At 37.2% G+C, this 16474-nt stretch overlaps 2 protein-coding genes across 2 annotated transcripts in view; one reads left to right on the top strand and one right to left on the bottom strand.

Moving 5' to 3' along the window:
- Positions 1-11660, top strand: part of LOC128704023 (uncharacterized) — a 40744-nt gene extending 29084 nt beyond the window's left edge. The window contains exons 4-5 of the mRNA XM_053798954.2: positions 570-743; positions 11521-11660. Of these exons, the coding sequence (XP_053654929.2) occupies positions 570-743; positions 11521-11660 (314 nt within the window). The remainder of the gene's footprint in view (positions 1-569; positions 744-11520) is intronic.
- On the bottom strand, positions 11012-15631 carry LOC128701503 (caspase-1; the record flags this gene model as incomplete). Its single annotated transcript, XM_070091939.1, is given in 1 exon segment — positions 11012-15631. A coding segment is annotated over 1 exon segment (249 nt), but the record flags the coding sequence as incomplete, so codon positions are not given.
- Between the last annotated feature and the right edge of the window lie 843 nt (positions 15632-16474).

Here is a 16474-nt window from a genome sequence, read left to right as displayed (position 1 = left end):
TGAAGTGTTCCCGCTATGTAATCGCTTGCTTCTCCACTGTCTCCTCTCTCCACCTCATCATTGTGCGTGTGCGTGTGTGTGCGCGCGCGTGTGTGTGTGTGTGTGTGTGTGTGTGTGTGTGTGTGTGTGTGTGTGTGTGTGTGTGTGTGTGTGTGTGTGTGTGTGTGTGTGTGTGTGTGTGTGCGTGTGTGTGTGTGAGTGAGTGCGCTCGCGTTACTTTTTTCTTTTGCTACAAAAGTAAAGATATGCTGGTGGTGTCCTGTCTTCAATAATATCTCTGATAATTTAAAAAATATTTAAATATAATAATGTATATGTGAATTCTAGTGAGCATAAGCTACCAGTAGCACTTTCTCGTCAGCGTGTGCACTTTTCTCTAAATTCGATTTCGCGAATTTCTGCTTTTCTCAGTTAGGTTAAACAATGATGGACGACGACTATAGTAAAGTTTTATTAACCGACAACAATGAAACTGAAGACGGTTGAATTTCTCGGTCTATACCAAGTATGAGATTTTCTGTAGGATGCCAATCTTTAGCTCGCCACACTATTAACAGTATTTCTTTCAGTCACAGAAGCTGGTAGTTCATACGTGGTGGGCTCAGATAACTTCCTCTACCTCATCATCCGGAGCAGTTTTAACTTTAGCAAGGCCGTAGAGCTGTGTGCTAGCATCCCAGGACACCGCATGGCCATACTCAAGACAATTGCTCAGTACAACGCTGTAGTCGCTTTGAATCTAAGTATGTCATATATATATTATATATATATATATATATATATATATATATATATATATATATATATATATATATATATATATATATATATATATATATAAATAACGAAAAACTGTTTCATAGTGTTTGTTTATTAATAAATTATTGTAAACTTATCTAAAATATATTTAGTTGGATTAGGCTAAACTAAATTGCGCTTGTTATAATAAGGTTAGGTAAGTTTTCTAAGGTTCTTTAGGTACACAATTATTAATTTTTACAATAACATGTATATATATATATATAGATATATATATATATATATATATATATATATATATATATATATATATACACAGAACAACCAATATGAAGAAATAGTAGAATTCCAGGGGAGAGACAGAGAAGCCTTTTTTTTTCCTAAGGCAACGAGTCAATTTTCAGTAACAGGCTGTCATTTCTGGCTCTTATAACCTTAATATCTTTTTTTTACAAGTACATGTACAAGGTATACAGTCCTAGCTGACATCAATGACATACTGCTATAAAGAAAGCATTTCAGGCAAATTAGATCAATTTTGTCCCAGGATGCGACCCAAACTAGTTGACTAACACCCAGGTACCCATTTTACTGATGGGTGAACATAGACAACCGGTATAAGGAAACGCCCAATATTTCTATCCTTGCCGGGAATCGAACCCGGACACTCAGCGTATGAAGCGAATGCTTTTGCCACCAGACCGCAGGCCACCGTTAGAAATCGAGCACATTTTGTGAATCTGAAAGCACTTTAAGCCTTTTCACCTTGAAGAATGTGCTCGAAAAAATTATATAACGTTTAAATTATCGCTATTAATCTTTTTTTACATTTCTAACCATGAGTTTATAAAGAATATTTGGATCATTAGTCACAACACATCAGATGAAGAATTGTGACCTCATAACAGTCAGGGAGGGTAGAAAGCTTCGTCTTCAGATTGTGAGAGTTGTGAATTGTTCCAGCCATGAGTTGTGAATTGTTCCAGCCATGAGTTGTGAATTGTTCCAGCCATGAGTTGTGAATTGTTCCAGCCATGAGTTGTGAATTGTTCCAGCCATGAGCTGTGAATTGTTCCAGCCATGAGTTGTGAATTGTTCCAGCCATGAGTTGTGAATTGTTCCAGCCATGAGTTGTGAATTGTTCCAGCCTAGGCGTTGGGAATTGTTCCAGCCCGGGCGTTGGGAATTGTTCCAGCCCGGGGGTTTGGAATTGTTCCAGCCCGGGGGTTTGGAATTGTTCCAGCCCGGGGGTTGGGAATTGTTCCAGCCCGGGGGTTGGGAATTGTTCCAGCCCGGGGGTTGGGAATTGTTCCAGCCCAGGAGTTGGGAATTGTTCCAGCCCGAAGCGTTGGGAATTGTTCCAACCCGAAACGTTGGGAATTGTTCCAACCCGAAGCGTTTTGAATTGTTCCAACCCGAAGCGTTGGGAATTGTTCCAACCCGGGCGTTGTGAAATGTTCCATTCACTGTTTTGCGACTCTTGCAGATAACGCGTGGATTAACCTGCAGAAGCCAGGTAATTCAGCAGCAGTAGTGTGGGGTGACAACACGACCTGCCAGTACAGTCAAGTGTGCTACGCTGCAAAAGGGTTGAGTCTCATTGACCAGTTTGCATTCGTTATGCTAGGATTTCAACTATTGCCGTTTCCTCTATCATCGTCTCAGGGAGTGCTTTGCCAGGCAAACATTTTTGGGCTGGATTGGTAACGGGTCTGTCTTCACTGGAATGGAAGCAGGACTGCATATTGACTGCATTGGTAGCAAATTTGTGTATTGGCAAAAATGGTAGCAGGTATGTGTATTTGGCAAGAATGGTAGCAGGTATGTGTATTGACAAGAATGGTAGCAGGTCTGTGTTTGGACTGGATTTGTCGCTGCTGTCTCTTGAATGGTTTGTGCATTGACAGAAGTGGTAGCTTTCTGTGTATTTAAAATAATCGTCTCGAATAATCTCTCACAATTTATTGTTTTTATCTATGCTTATCTCGAAAGCTGGGATTGTGCCCACTCAAGTTCTTCGATCCTTTAATCATACGAAATCTTTTAACACATTTTCATATTCCAGCACTAGCAGTTCTGGGATCATCTAAGTAGCAAATCTCTCTTCGTTTTTACTTAGAGTTCATGGTGGCGTCGCATACCTCCATTATCTGTCTAACATAGTCTGTGTACGCTGTTTTGAATGATTCCTTCAGGTTTGTGAAGGCTCTTGTATATTCCAGCTTTCTATATGGCACCGATGTTATTCTATTTACGTGCTCTTCGGAGGAGAGATTTCGAACGACCATCTTAGGCCCTTTTCTTTGAAAGATTCAATCATTCCCGGTATGGTGGTACTCTTCCCTGACGTCACCCTCAGATGTTAGTCTTTTGTCGTTCCTCTTAAGTGGCATCTTTCTGGCGTCCCTCCGTTGTGGTACTTTCTGTGGCTTCGCTCTCGTGTGGTATTTCTTTTTCTGGCTTACTATCTCAAGATCCCATCTTTATAATCTTGTATGTACTTAGACAACTCCAGTAGCAATTTTTCTTGACCATTCCTACAGCCAGTTGAATTCTTCCTGTAACATCTTGAAATAAATTTTTGTCCTTATTCTCTTCATTTACTATTTATCATGTACTAATATTTGGATGTACGTATATCCAATTATTAGTACATGTAAGTGTTAAGTGCAAAGATTGCCAAGATCTGGCCCTCTTAGTACTTTACATTTTACATTATTCCGTCTATTATATCACTCCCGCTCTCTATTGTCTGTTTTACTTCAGTTCCCTTAAACATTGACTTCCTAGCCATTCCAGCCGGGTTTCCCTGGTGCTAGATTAGTTTACTGTGTGGTATCTTTTACAGACCTTTAAATAGTCTACACATATGCAGTCCATCCATCTTTTTTTTTTGTCAGTTCCTTGTTATTGTGACACAAAATAGTCAGATAATAGAGGAAAGATTTCCTCTTGAACTCTTGCTTATTTTCTGCTATTGTTTTCCAGGGGGGTCTACTAATTATTACTTACAATTTTTCCACTTCGTGCAAAGTTTGCATATTTGTGATGGTGGTCTGTAGTTTAGTGCCTCCAAAATTTGCGTTTTTAGAAGATCAGTATGTATGCAGAGGCTCTTGTATGTATGTGTATTTTTTTTAATACGTCGGCCGCTTCCCACCGAGGCAGGGTGATTAAAAAAAAGAAAGAAAAAACTTTCATCATTCAACACTTTCACCATCATTCATATATAATCACTGTCTTTGCAGAGGCGCTCGGATTCGACGGGTTATGTCACTCCAAACAGCCTCTATAACAAGCCCCTCCTTTAAAATGAAGACATTATACTTGCCAACAGCTCGTCAGATCCAAAAAACCATTCATCTCTATTCACTTGTAAGATGCTCACTCACGCTTGCTGGAATTCCAAGCCCCTCGCACAAAAAAAAAAAAACTCCTTTACCCCCCTCCCTCCAACCTTTCCAAGGAAGTTTCCCTACCCCACCTTCCTTCCACTACAGATTTATATGCTTTCCAAGTCATTGTACTTTGTTCCATCCTCTCTAAATAACCAAGCCACCTCAACAACTCTTCAGCCCTCTGACTAACACTTTTAGTAACTCCACACCTCCTGCTAATTTCCACACTACGAATTTTATGCAATAACATTTACACAACACATTGCCCTTAGACACGACATCTCCACTGCCTCCAACCTCCTCCTGCTGTAGCATTTACAGCCCATGCTTCACACCCATATAAGAGTGTTGGTACCACTATACTCTCGTACATTCCCACCTTTGCATCTATGGATAACTTGTGTGTGTATGTGTGTGTCTCGCATTGTTAAGATCGCCTGCCTGCAATTGTTTTGTATATATATATATATATATATATATATATATATATATATATATATATATATATATATATATATATATATATATATATATATTATATATATATATATATATATATAATATATATATATATATTTATCATCACACTGCTGGCCGATTCCCACCATCATTCACTCCATCACTGTCTTGCCAGAAGGGTGCTTTACACAACAGTTTTTAAACTGCAACATTAACACCCCTCCTTCAGAGTGCAGGCACTGTACTTCCCATCTCCAGGACTCAAGTCCGGCCTGCCGGTTTCCCTGAACCCCTTCATAAATGTTACTTTGCTCACACTCCAACAGCACGTCAAGTATTAAAAACCATTTGTCTCCATTCACTCCTATCAAACACGCTCACGCATGCCTGCTGGAAGTCCAAGCCCCTCGCACACAAAACTTCCTTTACCCCCTCCCTCCAACCTTTCCTAGGCCGACCCCTACCCCGCCTTCCTTCCACTACAGACTGATACACTCTTGAAGTCATTCTCTTTCGCTCCATTCTCTCTACATGTCCGAACCACCTCAACAACCCTTCCTCAGCCCTCTGGACAACAGTTTTGGTAATCCCGCACCTCCTCCTAACTTCCAAACTACGAATTCTCTGCATTATATTCACACCACACATTGCCCTCAGACATGACATCTCCACTGCCTCCAGCCTTCTCCTCGCTGCAACATTCATCACCCATGCTTCACACCCATATAAGAGCGTTGGTAAAACTATACTCTCATACATTCCCCTCTTTGCCTCCAAGGACAAAGTTCTTTGTCTCCACAGACTCCTAAAGGCACCACTTACCCTTTTCCCCTCATCAATTCTATGATTCACCTCATCTTTCATAGACCCATCCGCTGACACGCCCACTCCCAAATATCTGAATACATTCACCTCCTCCATACTCCCTCCAATCTGATATCCAATCTTTCATCACCTAATCTTTTTGTTATCCTCATAACCTTACTCTTTCCTGTATTCACCTTTAATTTTCTTCTTTTGCACACCCTACCAAATTCATCCACCAATCTCTGCAACTTCTCTTCAGAATCTCCCAAGAGCACAGTGTCATCAGCAAAGAGCAGCTGTGACAACTCCCACTTTGTGTGTGATTCTTTATCGTTTAACTTCACGCCTCTTGCCAAGACCCTCGCATTTACTTCTCTTACAACCCCATCTATAAATATATTAAACAACCACGGTGACATCACACATCCTTGTCTAAGGCCTACTTTTACTGGAAAATAATTCCCCTCTTTCCTACATACTCTAACTTGAGCCTCACTATCCTCGTAAAAACTCTTCACTGCTTTCAGTAACCTACCTCCTACACCTGCAACATCTGCCACATTGCCCCCCTATTCACCCTGTCATACGCCTTTTCCAAATCCATAAATGCCACAAAGACCTCTTTAGCCTTATCTAAATACTGTTCACTTATACGTTTCACTGTAAACACCTGGTCCACACACCCCCTACCTTTCCTAAAGCCTCCTTGTTCATCTGCTATCCTATTCTCCGTCTTACTCTTAATTCTTTCAATAATAACTCTACCATACACTTTACCAGGTATACTCAACAGACTTATCCCCCTATAATTTTTGCACTCTCTTTTATCCCCTTTGCCTTTATACAAAGGAACTATGCATGCTCTCTGCCAATCCCTAGGTACCTTACCCTCTTCCATACATTTATTAAATAATTGCACCAACCACTCCAAAACTATATCCCCACCTGCTTTTAACATTTCTATCTTTATCCCATCAATCCCGGCTGCCTTACCCCCTTTCACTTTACCTACTGCCTCACGAACTTCCCCCACACTCACAACTGGCTCTTCCTCACTCCTACAAGATGTTATTCCTCCTTGCCCTATACACGAAATCACAGCTTCCCTATCTTCATCAACATTTAACAATTCCTCAAAATATTCCCTCCATCTTCCCAATACCTCTAACTCTCCATTTAATAACTCTCCTCTCCTATTTTTAACTGACAAATCCATTTGTTCTCTAGGCTTTCTTAACTTGTTAATCTCACTCCAAAACTTTTTCTTATTTTCAACAAAATTTGTTGATAACATCTCACCCACTCTCTCATTTGCTCTCTTTTTACATTGCTTCGCCACTCTCTTAACCTCTCTCTTTTTCTCCATATACTCTTCCCTCCTTGCATCACTTCTACTTTGTAAAAACTTCTCATATGCTAACTTTTTCTCCTATTATATATATATATATATATATATATATATATATATATATATATATATATATATATATATATATATATATATATATATATATATATATATTTATATATATATATATATATATATAATATATAATTTTATTATTATTATTATTATTAAAGATTCGCCGGTATTCTCCCGGCCCGGGCCTTTTCCAAGTGGTCGGCTGCCTCTTTTGGGAGTGTCTGAGACCGAAGTCACCCATGGGAGGAGGCACAAGTACCTCCTCATCTTTGGGACCAACTGTCCAAAGGCCTAGCCACAAGCTAGGCCTCTCTGGTCTGCCATCCCCGCCCCAAGGGGCCTAATGGGAATGGCAGGCTTGTGAGCTGCAACGGGCTGGGCATGGTGTCGATATATATATATATATATATATATATATATATATATATATATATATATATATATATATATATATATATATATATATATATATATATATATATATATATATATATATAATAGGGAGGTACCACCTCTAGAACTGGAATGGGATGTTTATTCTCTTCTTTGAGGAAAATAAACGTACTTCAGGGAAACCTCAAGGCTCTTCCCAGAGTTGTTGGGATATTTTCTTCTGCTACCACCCCTATATTGTATATTCTGTGGTACTTCCCTATATTTACATAATATATGCACACACACAACTACTTTAGTAGCTTGTATAGCATTTCTGCCGTGCTTTGGTACCCACTGAGGGTGTTTTTCTTTTTTCTCTCTGATTTTGATGTTTCACGTGCCTACTGTTAAGTAAGTTTACATATGTTAATTAGGATCGTATGACAAGGACTTTTCAGTTCCGATAGTTACTGCGATTGTGAATAATTCTAGATTTTATATTGGCTGTGTTCCTTGCATATTTCTGGCATCCTTAGTGAATGACCCCCATATACCTTTCTGAAAAAACAGAGAATTTAAATTTAATTTCCTACTGATGAAACTATTGTATGTGATGTTTTCTATCCTGAGTTGATTTTTGGGCTCTTGTTCATAATTTTATTTTAATGCATCTCATATTGACCTATGATTTTTTTTTCGTATTAGTATTTCTTTTTACTGAAATGAAAATTTCCGTTTGCTCAGTTCATATTGAGGAAGGAAAGTGAATTTTTCTTTTATTTCATATATTGAAATTCTAGTAAAAGCTCTGTTGCTTTCCTTGATTTTCCCATCTGATATGTTAGGCTATTATGCCCTTTTTCTATTTCATCCATTCTTTCCATTTATTCCATTCTTTTCGTTTATTCTATTTTGTTGCCTCCAGTGTGTAATCAAATACGGGGAAGCAGTGATCGATTGTCCTTAGTGGTTCCTCCTGTTTTATCACTTCAGTGTTATCATATTACGCCATGTTGTATTGAACAAGGAAGTATTTGACTGTATCTGGTATTCCTTGTTCTCTGATTTGCTTGACCTAGCATTTGTTTGCTAGACCTAGCACTTGTTTGCTAGACCTAGCACTTGTTTGGGCTGAACTGCAAGAATTTTTTTTTTTTACCACCTTGTTCATTTATGAATGATCGGCGAGCATGGACGATCATACATAGATTTGAAATTGTTTTTTTGTGTATACTCAAGAAACTGTAATCACCAATATGTGCATATATATGTGTGTGTTTACTTTAATGATAAGGGCAAGCTCCTTTATGTCAAATACCAACTGTGTACTTTAAGCTATATCCTACTACACATAATTTTACCAAATATCTTGCAATTATTAGCCTGAATTTAGTAACTACCTACATAATTTTCGTACTGACCAAATTTTAAATAATTTGTGGGCCATATATATAAAACAATTAAGAAAATGCCACAAATTGCCCACCAGCAGTACACTGAGCTGTTAATGTTTATCCTCTAATCTTAAGCATTGTTCCACCAAAGGCATTTTTGCAAACATTTCTAAAACAACTTCCCTTCAAATTTCAATGCCTTAATGCAAATGAAGGCTTCTTGGTTCAAAGAGTTCGCAATGCTCTTTTCTTCTTCGGATCAAACCTGACTGCCTCTTATTCCTCAGGGGCTGCATGACGTCCTGTTTATAATCATTTGAAACGCCTTTAAACATATAGGTAATGATAGTAACCTTAGGATTTGTTTTTTCTCGTGATTAATAGACTCAAAATCGAGCCTACCCCACTACTCATTACTGCCCTGAACAACACACGCGGGTTTAGCACTTAGCTAATTATTATTACACAATGCAATAAATCGTAAAATACACCACTGCAGTTTGTTTAACAACATTTATTAATATAAAGATTACTTATGTTGCTTTCCAGGTTGGGATTGGTTTATTAAAAGGCTTTAATAAAGCCTATCGATCTTTTCATCATCAGGCAAGAATATTTAAATCTTTAAAACACATGCTGGGAGAGAGAGACCTCCTGGTGTATACTGTATATCTCATGACATCATTTGTTGGTTAATGGGGTTTAAATCTTATCGATTACACGATAATCATTAAGTTTGCACAGCAACCTTTTTCACAAGCAGACACCGATACTTTTATTCTTAAAAGAAAGATCAAGGTAAGCTCTCAGCATACATAAATTGAGAGAAATACAACCTACACTGTACATATCCTGTGTGACATCCTTTATATCTGACGAAATACAAATTGAACTTTCAGATTCCGAGTTGAAGTTTGGAAAACATTGCATTTAATCAATAACAACATTGCGACTAACCGGGGGATCGAAACGTGTTGTTTTAGCCCGCCTCATGGTGAGCGAAAATTCATGATGCTCTAACCCACGGGACCATACAATTCTACAAGAATAATGCATTCAGCAGAGCTGTGTGTTGCACCGTGATCCGAGTGTTGTTGTTATTGATTAAATACCACTCCTTCGTGGTTACAATACTATATATATATATATATATATATATATATATATATATATATATATATATATATATATATATATATATATATATATATATATTATATATATATATATATATATATATGTCGTGCCGAATATGTAAAACTGGTCAATTAGCAAGAACTCATTTAAAATTAAGTCCTTTCTTAAATTTTCTTTATACGTTTAAAGATATATATTTTTCATTAATGCTAATGTAAAAAAATTTAATTTTGCACCAAAAGAATCTTAGAAAACTTACCTAACCTTGTTATAACAAGAGCAATTTATTTTAGCCTAACCCACCTAAATATATTTTAGATTGGTTTACAGAAATTTGATACTAAACAAACACAATAAAATATATATTTTTCGTTAGGTTCAGAATGATTTTGGCGAAATTATTGCATACACAAATTTTTACTTGTCCTATATGGCAAGATGAACGTTGCTATTTAAGCCAAGATCGCAAGTTCTGCCTATTCGGCACGACATTCTATATATATATATATATATATATATATATATATATATATATATATATATATATATATATTATTGCTTGTGGAGGCTAGTAAACCAAACGGGAAGTAGAATGAAATTAGCTCTGAGGCACCCACACCATTTTGTGTGTGTGTGTGTACTCACCTAGTTGTACTCACCAAGTTGAGGTTGCAGGGGTCGAGTCCAAGCTCCTGGCCCCGCCTCTTCACTGGTCGCTACTAGGTCACTCTCCCTGAACCATGAGCTTTATCGTACCTCTGCTTAAAGCTATGTATGGATCCTGCCTCCACTACATCGCTTCCCAAACTATTCCACTTCCTGTGCGTGTGCGTGTGCGTGTGTGTGTGTGTGTATTAGGTATGTTTCAGATTATCGGTATCGGCCATTCTTTTCGGTATCTGAAAAACGGTCTAAACCAGCCGATACTTTTTAAAATATTAATATTACATGTGTTCTTAAATATATCAACATTAACACTCTACCTCACGATTGGGAGTTACACATACGCTTGCGCTATCGGCAAGTACCTTTGACAACTAGAAACTAACATAATAGTCCAAATAACGAACAATGATATTATCTCAGAGAAATTAAGTTATTTAACTGTGTTATTTAATACCCGTTGTGCAGTAAACTTTCCTTAATATACCAAACATAGTCATTATAAACTCAGAGTAACAGGCTATCAATTTACAGACCGCGGTTAGAGCCCTTCGTCCACCCATTTGTTTATTCAATTATTATAAATTTAAGAATAAAAATATATAGGTAAAGTATTGGTATCGGCAGAACACTGGATGTACATAATGCTAAGCAATTTGCTGACGGAATTGTTTACAAACATTTTCTCTAAGACTAGAGCAGGACTCGAACCTTAGCCCTCTGCAACGAAAGAGTTCGTAGGTTCGAGTCCTGTTCTTGTCTGAGGGATATTATTTGCAAATAATTTTCCTCGTTTGTAGATTGTTATACATTAAAATATCTGTCAGTGCATGAGGCTAAATAAGATGAAATAACTTGAACATTGCTTGATGCTCTGAATTATGGGAAAACAACGCCTGGATAATGTTAGGCGTCCATACTTATCTGGGGTTTGACCGTGTGGTAGAGGTACTGTGTACTAAAGAATGAACAGCTAGTAAGTAATGTAACTACATAATTTACTGTTCTGTTAAAGCTGTGTTTGCAAAGAATTTCTTTGAAAATATTACATTCACACTGTAGTGAAGATAACCAGTTATGAATATAAACTGAAATATCTGCGCAGTCGAACCTTCAATAAGTCCTAGAATATGCGCCTTGAGCGCCGCTAAGAAAAAGAAAAATAGCCGTAGGAGTGTGCAGAAGGATAATGAACTACACATATCAGAGGGCAGACCTTGTGGCTCAGCACCTCAACTGACGTGATGGGTCTTTTGTCATTCATTTTACTGCCCATTGTCGCCCTAATTGACGGCTGACGTAATAAACTCTCCTGGGACATTCTCTGCTCCGACGCAAGGTGACACAAATTCATAATTTTCCTCAGAATGTTGATTCACGCTGTCTTGCGCTTGTTATACCTGGTGATATACTTTCTGGCTTTGTGCTTATTTTCGCTGATCAGTTTGGAAATACTTGTAATGAGTTAGTCTTGAAACTGAGGATATTTATTTGCTAGTAGCAGCCTACATTATTCTCTCTGTTTTTTCTCCTTCCTTTCATTTAACAATAGTTTTTAGCGTTTCGTTAATATTGCCAGCTCGTAATCACACGCTAAGAACTGTTAGGTATCTCAGCTCATTTCAAAGCCTTACGTAGCCTAACCTTTATTATTTTTTTATAGTAATGAAACATACAAATACTGTACAGGATGAAATTGGAGCCATTTGTTAGCCAGTGATTTAAATTGGTCAACTGAATTCTTTTATTTCTTCGTTGTTATCCTCTACGAACATGTTTCAGATTAGTCATTCTAAGAAGGAATGACATCAGATGACGTATTCTTGAGAAGGTACAGTCAGTGTGTAGTTTGCTGCCAGTGTTGCACTACGGAGCAAAGTGTGATACCTGGACTTGTACTCAACAGTAAGGCTACCCACATCTCTACATGTGCTGAAATGACAGAAATATCCACGTTGGATCAAGGAAAGAGTTTAAGTCTAGAAGTCGTAGATGAGATGGGGGCGGATAATTAAAAAAATGGAACATACTGAAGGTGTAAGAGTACATGTGCCTGGAAGTTTTGCTGCCTCGACTGTCAAGCTAGTACGAGATGCACCTTATTGCTATTAGCTTCTTCGCTGCCTTGCTTGCAAGATTTGCCAAGTGAATAGTCTTAAGCATTTTAGTCATATTTCACCTTTAGGTTATCCACCTCATCCTCGGGTTCTAACACTTTTCCATTCATTCTTACCACTACTCCAGTAAACTGCGTGATTTGCAAAAAATTCATCCTTGTGAAAGTGATCATGAGACTGTATAGCGTTCTTGTGTCTGTTACCCTATGTGCATTTGATATTCATTAGGGTTACAAAAAGTGTTGGTAATGTTATTTTGACAGTGTTCTGACAGGCCCAACTTGGGTCTAATTTTCTTTCTAATTCTACTGGATGTTTTAAAGAGTAAAATTCCCTGTTTTTTTTATAAGCATGTTATTCACAACGCATACAGAAACAAAGTTGTACAGCTTCTAGACTGTTACAAAAAACTGGGCCACTGAGTGAAAACTGACTATGACCCCGGTTCTACTGATTAAGTTCAACAGGGAAAGCAATATACTAAATTCTGCACAACTGAATATTCCAGCCAAAAGTTCAGATCATACCTGCTGCTCTTAAATGAAAAGATTTATGAACCTTACTAGGGATACTTATTTTTTTAGAATGGGTCGACGTGGTCCATCGTCTAGGAATAAACTTGTATTCGAAGGGCAGGTGCAGTTGTCTTACCAGTGGTCAGTGGCTTCACTGCTGGTTTTCACGTGCTGCTTGATGAAAAAGCTGCTTCTGCATCCTTCTTTTCTGCTCTTTTCCTTGGGACTAGCAAGCAATTCTTTTTTAATGACGATATGGCGAAAAAAAATGAAGATAGAACTTTAATCAATGGTGAAGGGATATTTAACATCGTTCATCATAACGTCTGGTAAGAAATATTTGGAAGAATACTAGCATAACACATTTCTTTACCAGATACTTTAGCGATGCTAACTGCTGATTGTTATTCCCTCTCTGTGTTCGCCTTCCTCTGTGATTTCTGTCTCGCCGTATCTTCTGTTCGTTGTGCCGTTTGTTCTACCGAGCAAATAAACGATCGAACGGACTCTCGAGTAAGGAGAGCGGGGAAGTCGGGGACATAAAATGTAGCACTGAAGATGAATGTTGTCAATCGTATACCGTAAACAGGGCAAGGACTAACTCAGCACAGAGAGATGGTGGCAAAATACTGTGGTAGCACAGGAGAGGGGAGCACAGCAGTAGGGAGGCGCTGATGGTGATGACAAGCAGACTCCGAAGCTCGGAGGGTCTTTCAGGATATGAATTAGTAGTAAGTTTTCAGATGAACACCTTCACTGCTTCCAGCAAGCAGTGGATGTGTTGATCTGAAAACCTGCTAGTAATTCATATTCTTAATGTAATTTCAAAACAACTTTCTCCCAACTTCTTTCCGGAAACTAACTCATCTGATGGTCCCCATACAGAATGTTATATAAGAAAAAACATAAATAACGAAATGTTCATTGACTTAGGGCTCTAAAAAAAATATCGGTAATAGCACTGGGTTTTGCAACAGGCATAATTTTTGAAGATTGAGACACTTATGCAGCATATGGGAATCTTTATTCAGGAAACGTTTCACCACACAGTGGCTTCATCAGTCCAATACAAAGAGGAAGCCACTGTGTGGCGAAACGTTTCCTGAATAAAGATTCCCATATGCTGCATAAGTGTCTCAATCTTCAACTTGTCGGTTTTTCAAACCATTCATCACAGGCATAATTTTTGTATAGAGGGAGGCGGGGGGTGAAGGTTAATCGTTTTTCTAATACGTAACCTCTGAAATATTAAACAAGTTTAACATTAAATGCATTTAAACTATGGTGTAAAAGTCTTTGGTACCCAAAAGAAAAAAATCTAGCCCAACCTAACCAGGTATTTAACTCAAAATGCAGGTTAAGTTACGGTAAGTTGATTTATTTGTATTTTTGTGATTTTTCCATAAAAAGTTTTCTCCCCAGTGGCTCAGAATATAAATATTTGTACTGCATGACTCTCGTGTCGTGTCCGAGCAGTTACAGTAAATATTGACCCAATAGAAACTTAGAACTTTTAATCTGAGGAACATTAGCCATATCAGTTGTATCTTACAATAATGCAGCAAGAAGTTCAGTCTGGTTTAAGGAAGTTAAAAATTTTATGTAAAATCTGTTGGTCACAACAGTGGATTGGTCCAGTTTGAAATGTTTGTGGTACGTATGTTGCATTGTAAATAGTTTTAATTTGCTTTTCCAGTTCCGTGCGTTTTCATCCTTTACTCCAAAAGTATTTCAAGTATGTCACCATTTGTCATGCTGTCACATTATGTATGGTTATTTAAAGCGTCATCATCTCAGTGATGAGGCTTTGCTTTCCAAAATTGCTTTCCAAAAAATTAAAGGTTCAACAATAAACCTAATATTTTATTTTATTTAATTTGCTTTTACCTTTTTGCATACAACTGACTTTTTTTAATGAAAATTTAAAGTTTATATTGTTACGCGCTTTATGCAAAAACACTTTCGAAATGGACTTGGATGCCATGGCCTATTTGTCTACTCGTCTCTCTCCCTTGAAACCCCATGATCTCTATAAGACGTGCCATGAACCTCGTCTCTTGAGCTCACTATAAAATGCACTCATCTCCCACATCTGCTGACCACTATTCATATCATGAATTCGAGAGCAAGCAATCAGCTGCGAACGCCTCGTGATGTTTGTCGAAAAACCTGAAGATAAATCTTTTTCAGTCTTGCACTCTGCTTGTCGGCACAAATTGTCATTGCATTTATTCTCTCATGAAGAATTCTAAATAATGTTTTGGTTGTGCATAGGCATTATGTAGTACGTGTAAAATTTTGTGTCCCTCGATAAAGTACAAGGTATAATATTAATTCATAAATATTTGGGATAAAAGCGAACTTGACGCATAAGCGTCGATACCGTGTAGGGAATCTGTTTGTTGTTGCAGAGTGCTCTGTTAGTGTTCCTTGATTCGTACTCAGTGGCTACCCTTCTTGTGATAGTGAGAAGCATTGATGTAAGATCCTCATGAGAGCTGTCGTTGGTTAAAACTTGAGCTAGGTAATGCAGAAACACACTTCCCTTCATATTATTCCTCTTCGATATAAAACTACGCATTCCTGAAAGAAACGAATGTATTAATATAAAAAAGTCACATTTTATTTTAACTATGTCGTGCCGAATAGGCAGAACTTGCGATCTTGGCTTAAATAGTAACGCTCATCTTGCCATATAGGACAAGCGAAAATCTGTGTATGCAATAATTTCGCCAAAATCATTCTGAACCTAACGAAAAAAAATATATTTCCCTGTGTTTGTTTAGTATTAAATTAATGTAAACAAATCTAAAATATATATAGTTGGGTTAGGCTAAAATAAATTGTTCTTGTTATAATAAAGTTAGGTAAGTTTTCTAAGATTCTTTTGGTGCAAAATTAAATTTTTTTACGTTAACACTAATTAAAAAAATGTCTTTAAACGTATAAGAGAAAATTTTAGAAAGGACTTAATTTTAAATATATATATATATATATATATATATATATATATATATATATATATATATATATATATATATATATATATATATATATAATATAATATATGCGCAATAAGATCACAGTAAACAGGTGATTTCAGATTATGCAAAAGAAACCACTGTGAAAGAATAGAGAAGTTCCAAGCGCATTCGTAACTACTCACATTATCAAGGAACAATGAAAGTAAAGCATCAGATCCCACAACAACGAAACACCTGACGCGAGACAGCAGGCCCGCCGGCCGAACTAGACAGGTCCTTCATACAACCCACCAACAAACTATTCTACCCAAGAAATAAAAAAATTTAAAAATTATTATTTGTCCAATATATTACTATATTCTTCCCAAATTCTATTAATTATAAATAGATCTAATTTATATAAACCAAAGGAAATATTCATATTATTGTCAAAACTGCTTTTT

The sequence above is a fragment of the Cherax quadricarinatus genome, chromosome 37 (assembly GCF_038502225.1).
Source record: "Cherax quadricarinatus isolate ZL_2023a chromosome 37, ASM3850222v1, whole genome shotgun sequence".
Taxonomy (NCBI): domain Eukaryota; kingdom Metazoa; phylum Arthropoda; class Malacostraca; order Decapoda; family Parastacidae; genus Cherax; species Cherax quadricarinatus.
Note: the sequence above shows the minus strand (reverse complement) of the source record. Positions and strands in the feature narration are given on the sequence as shown.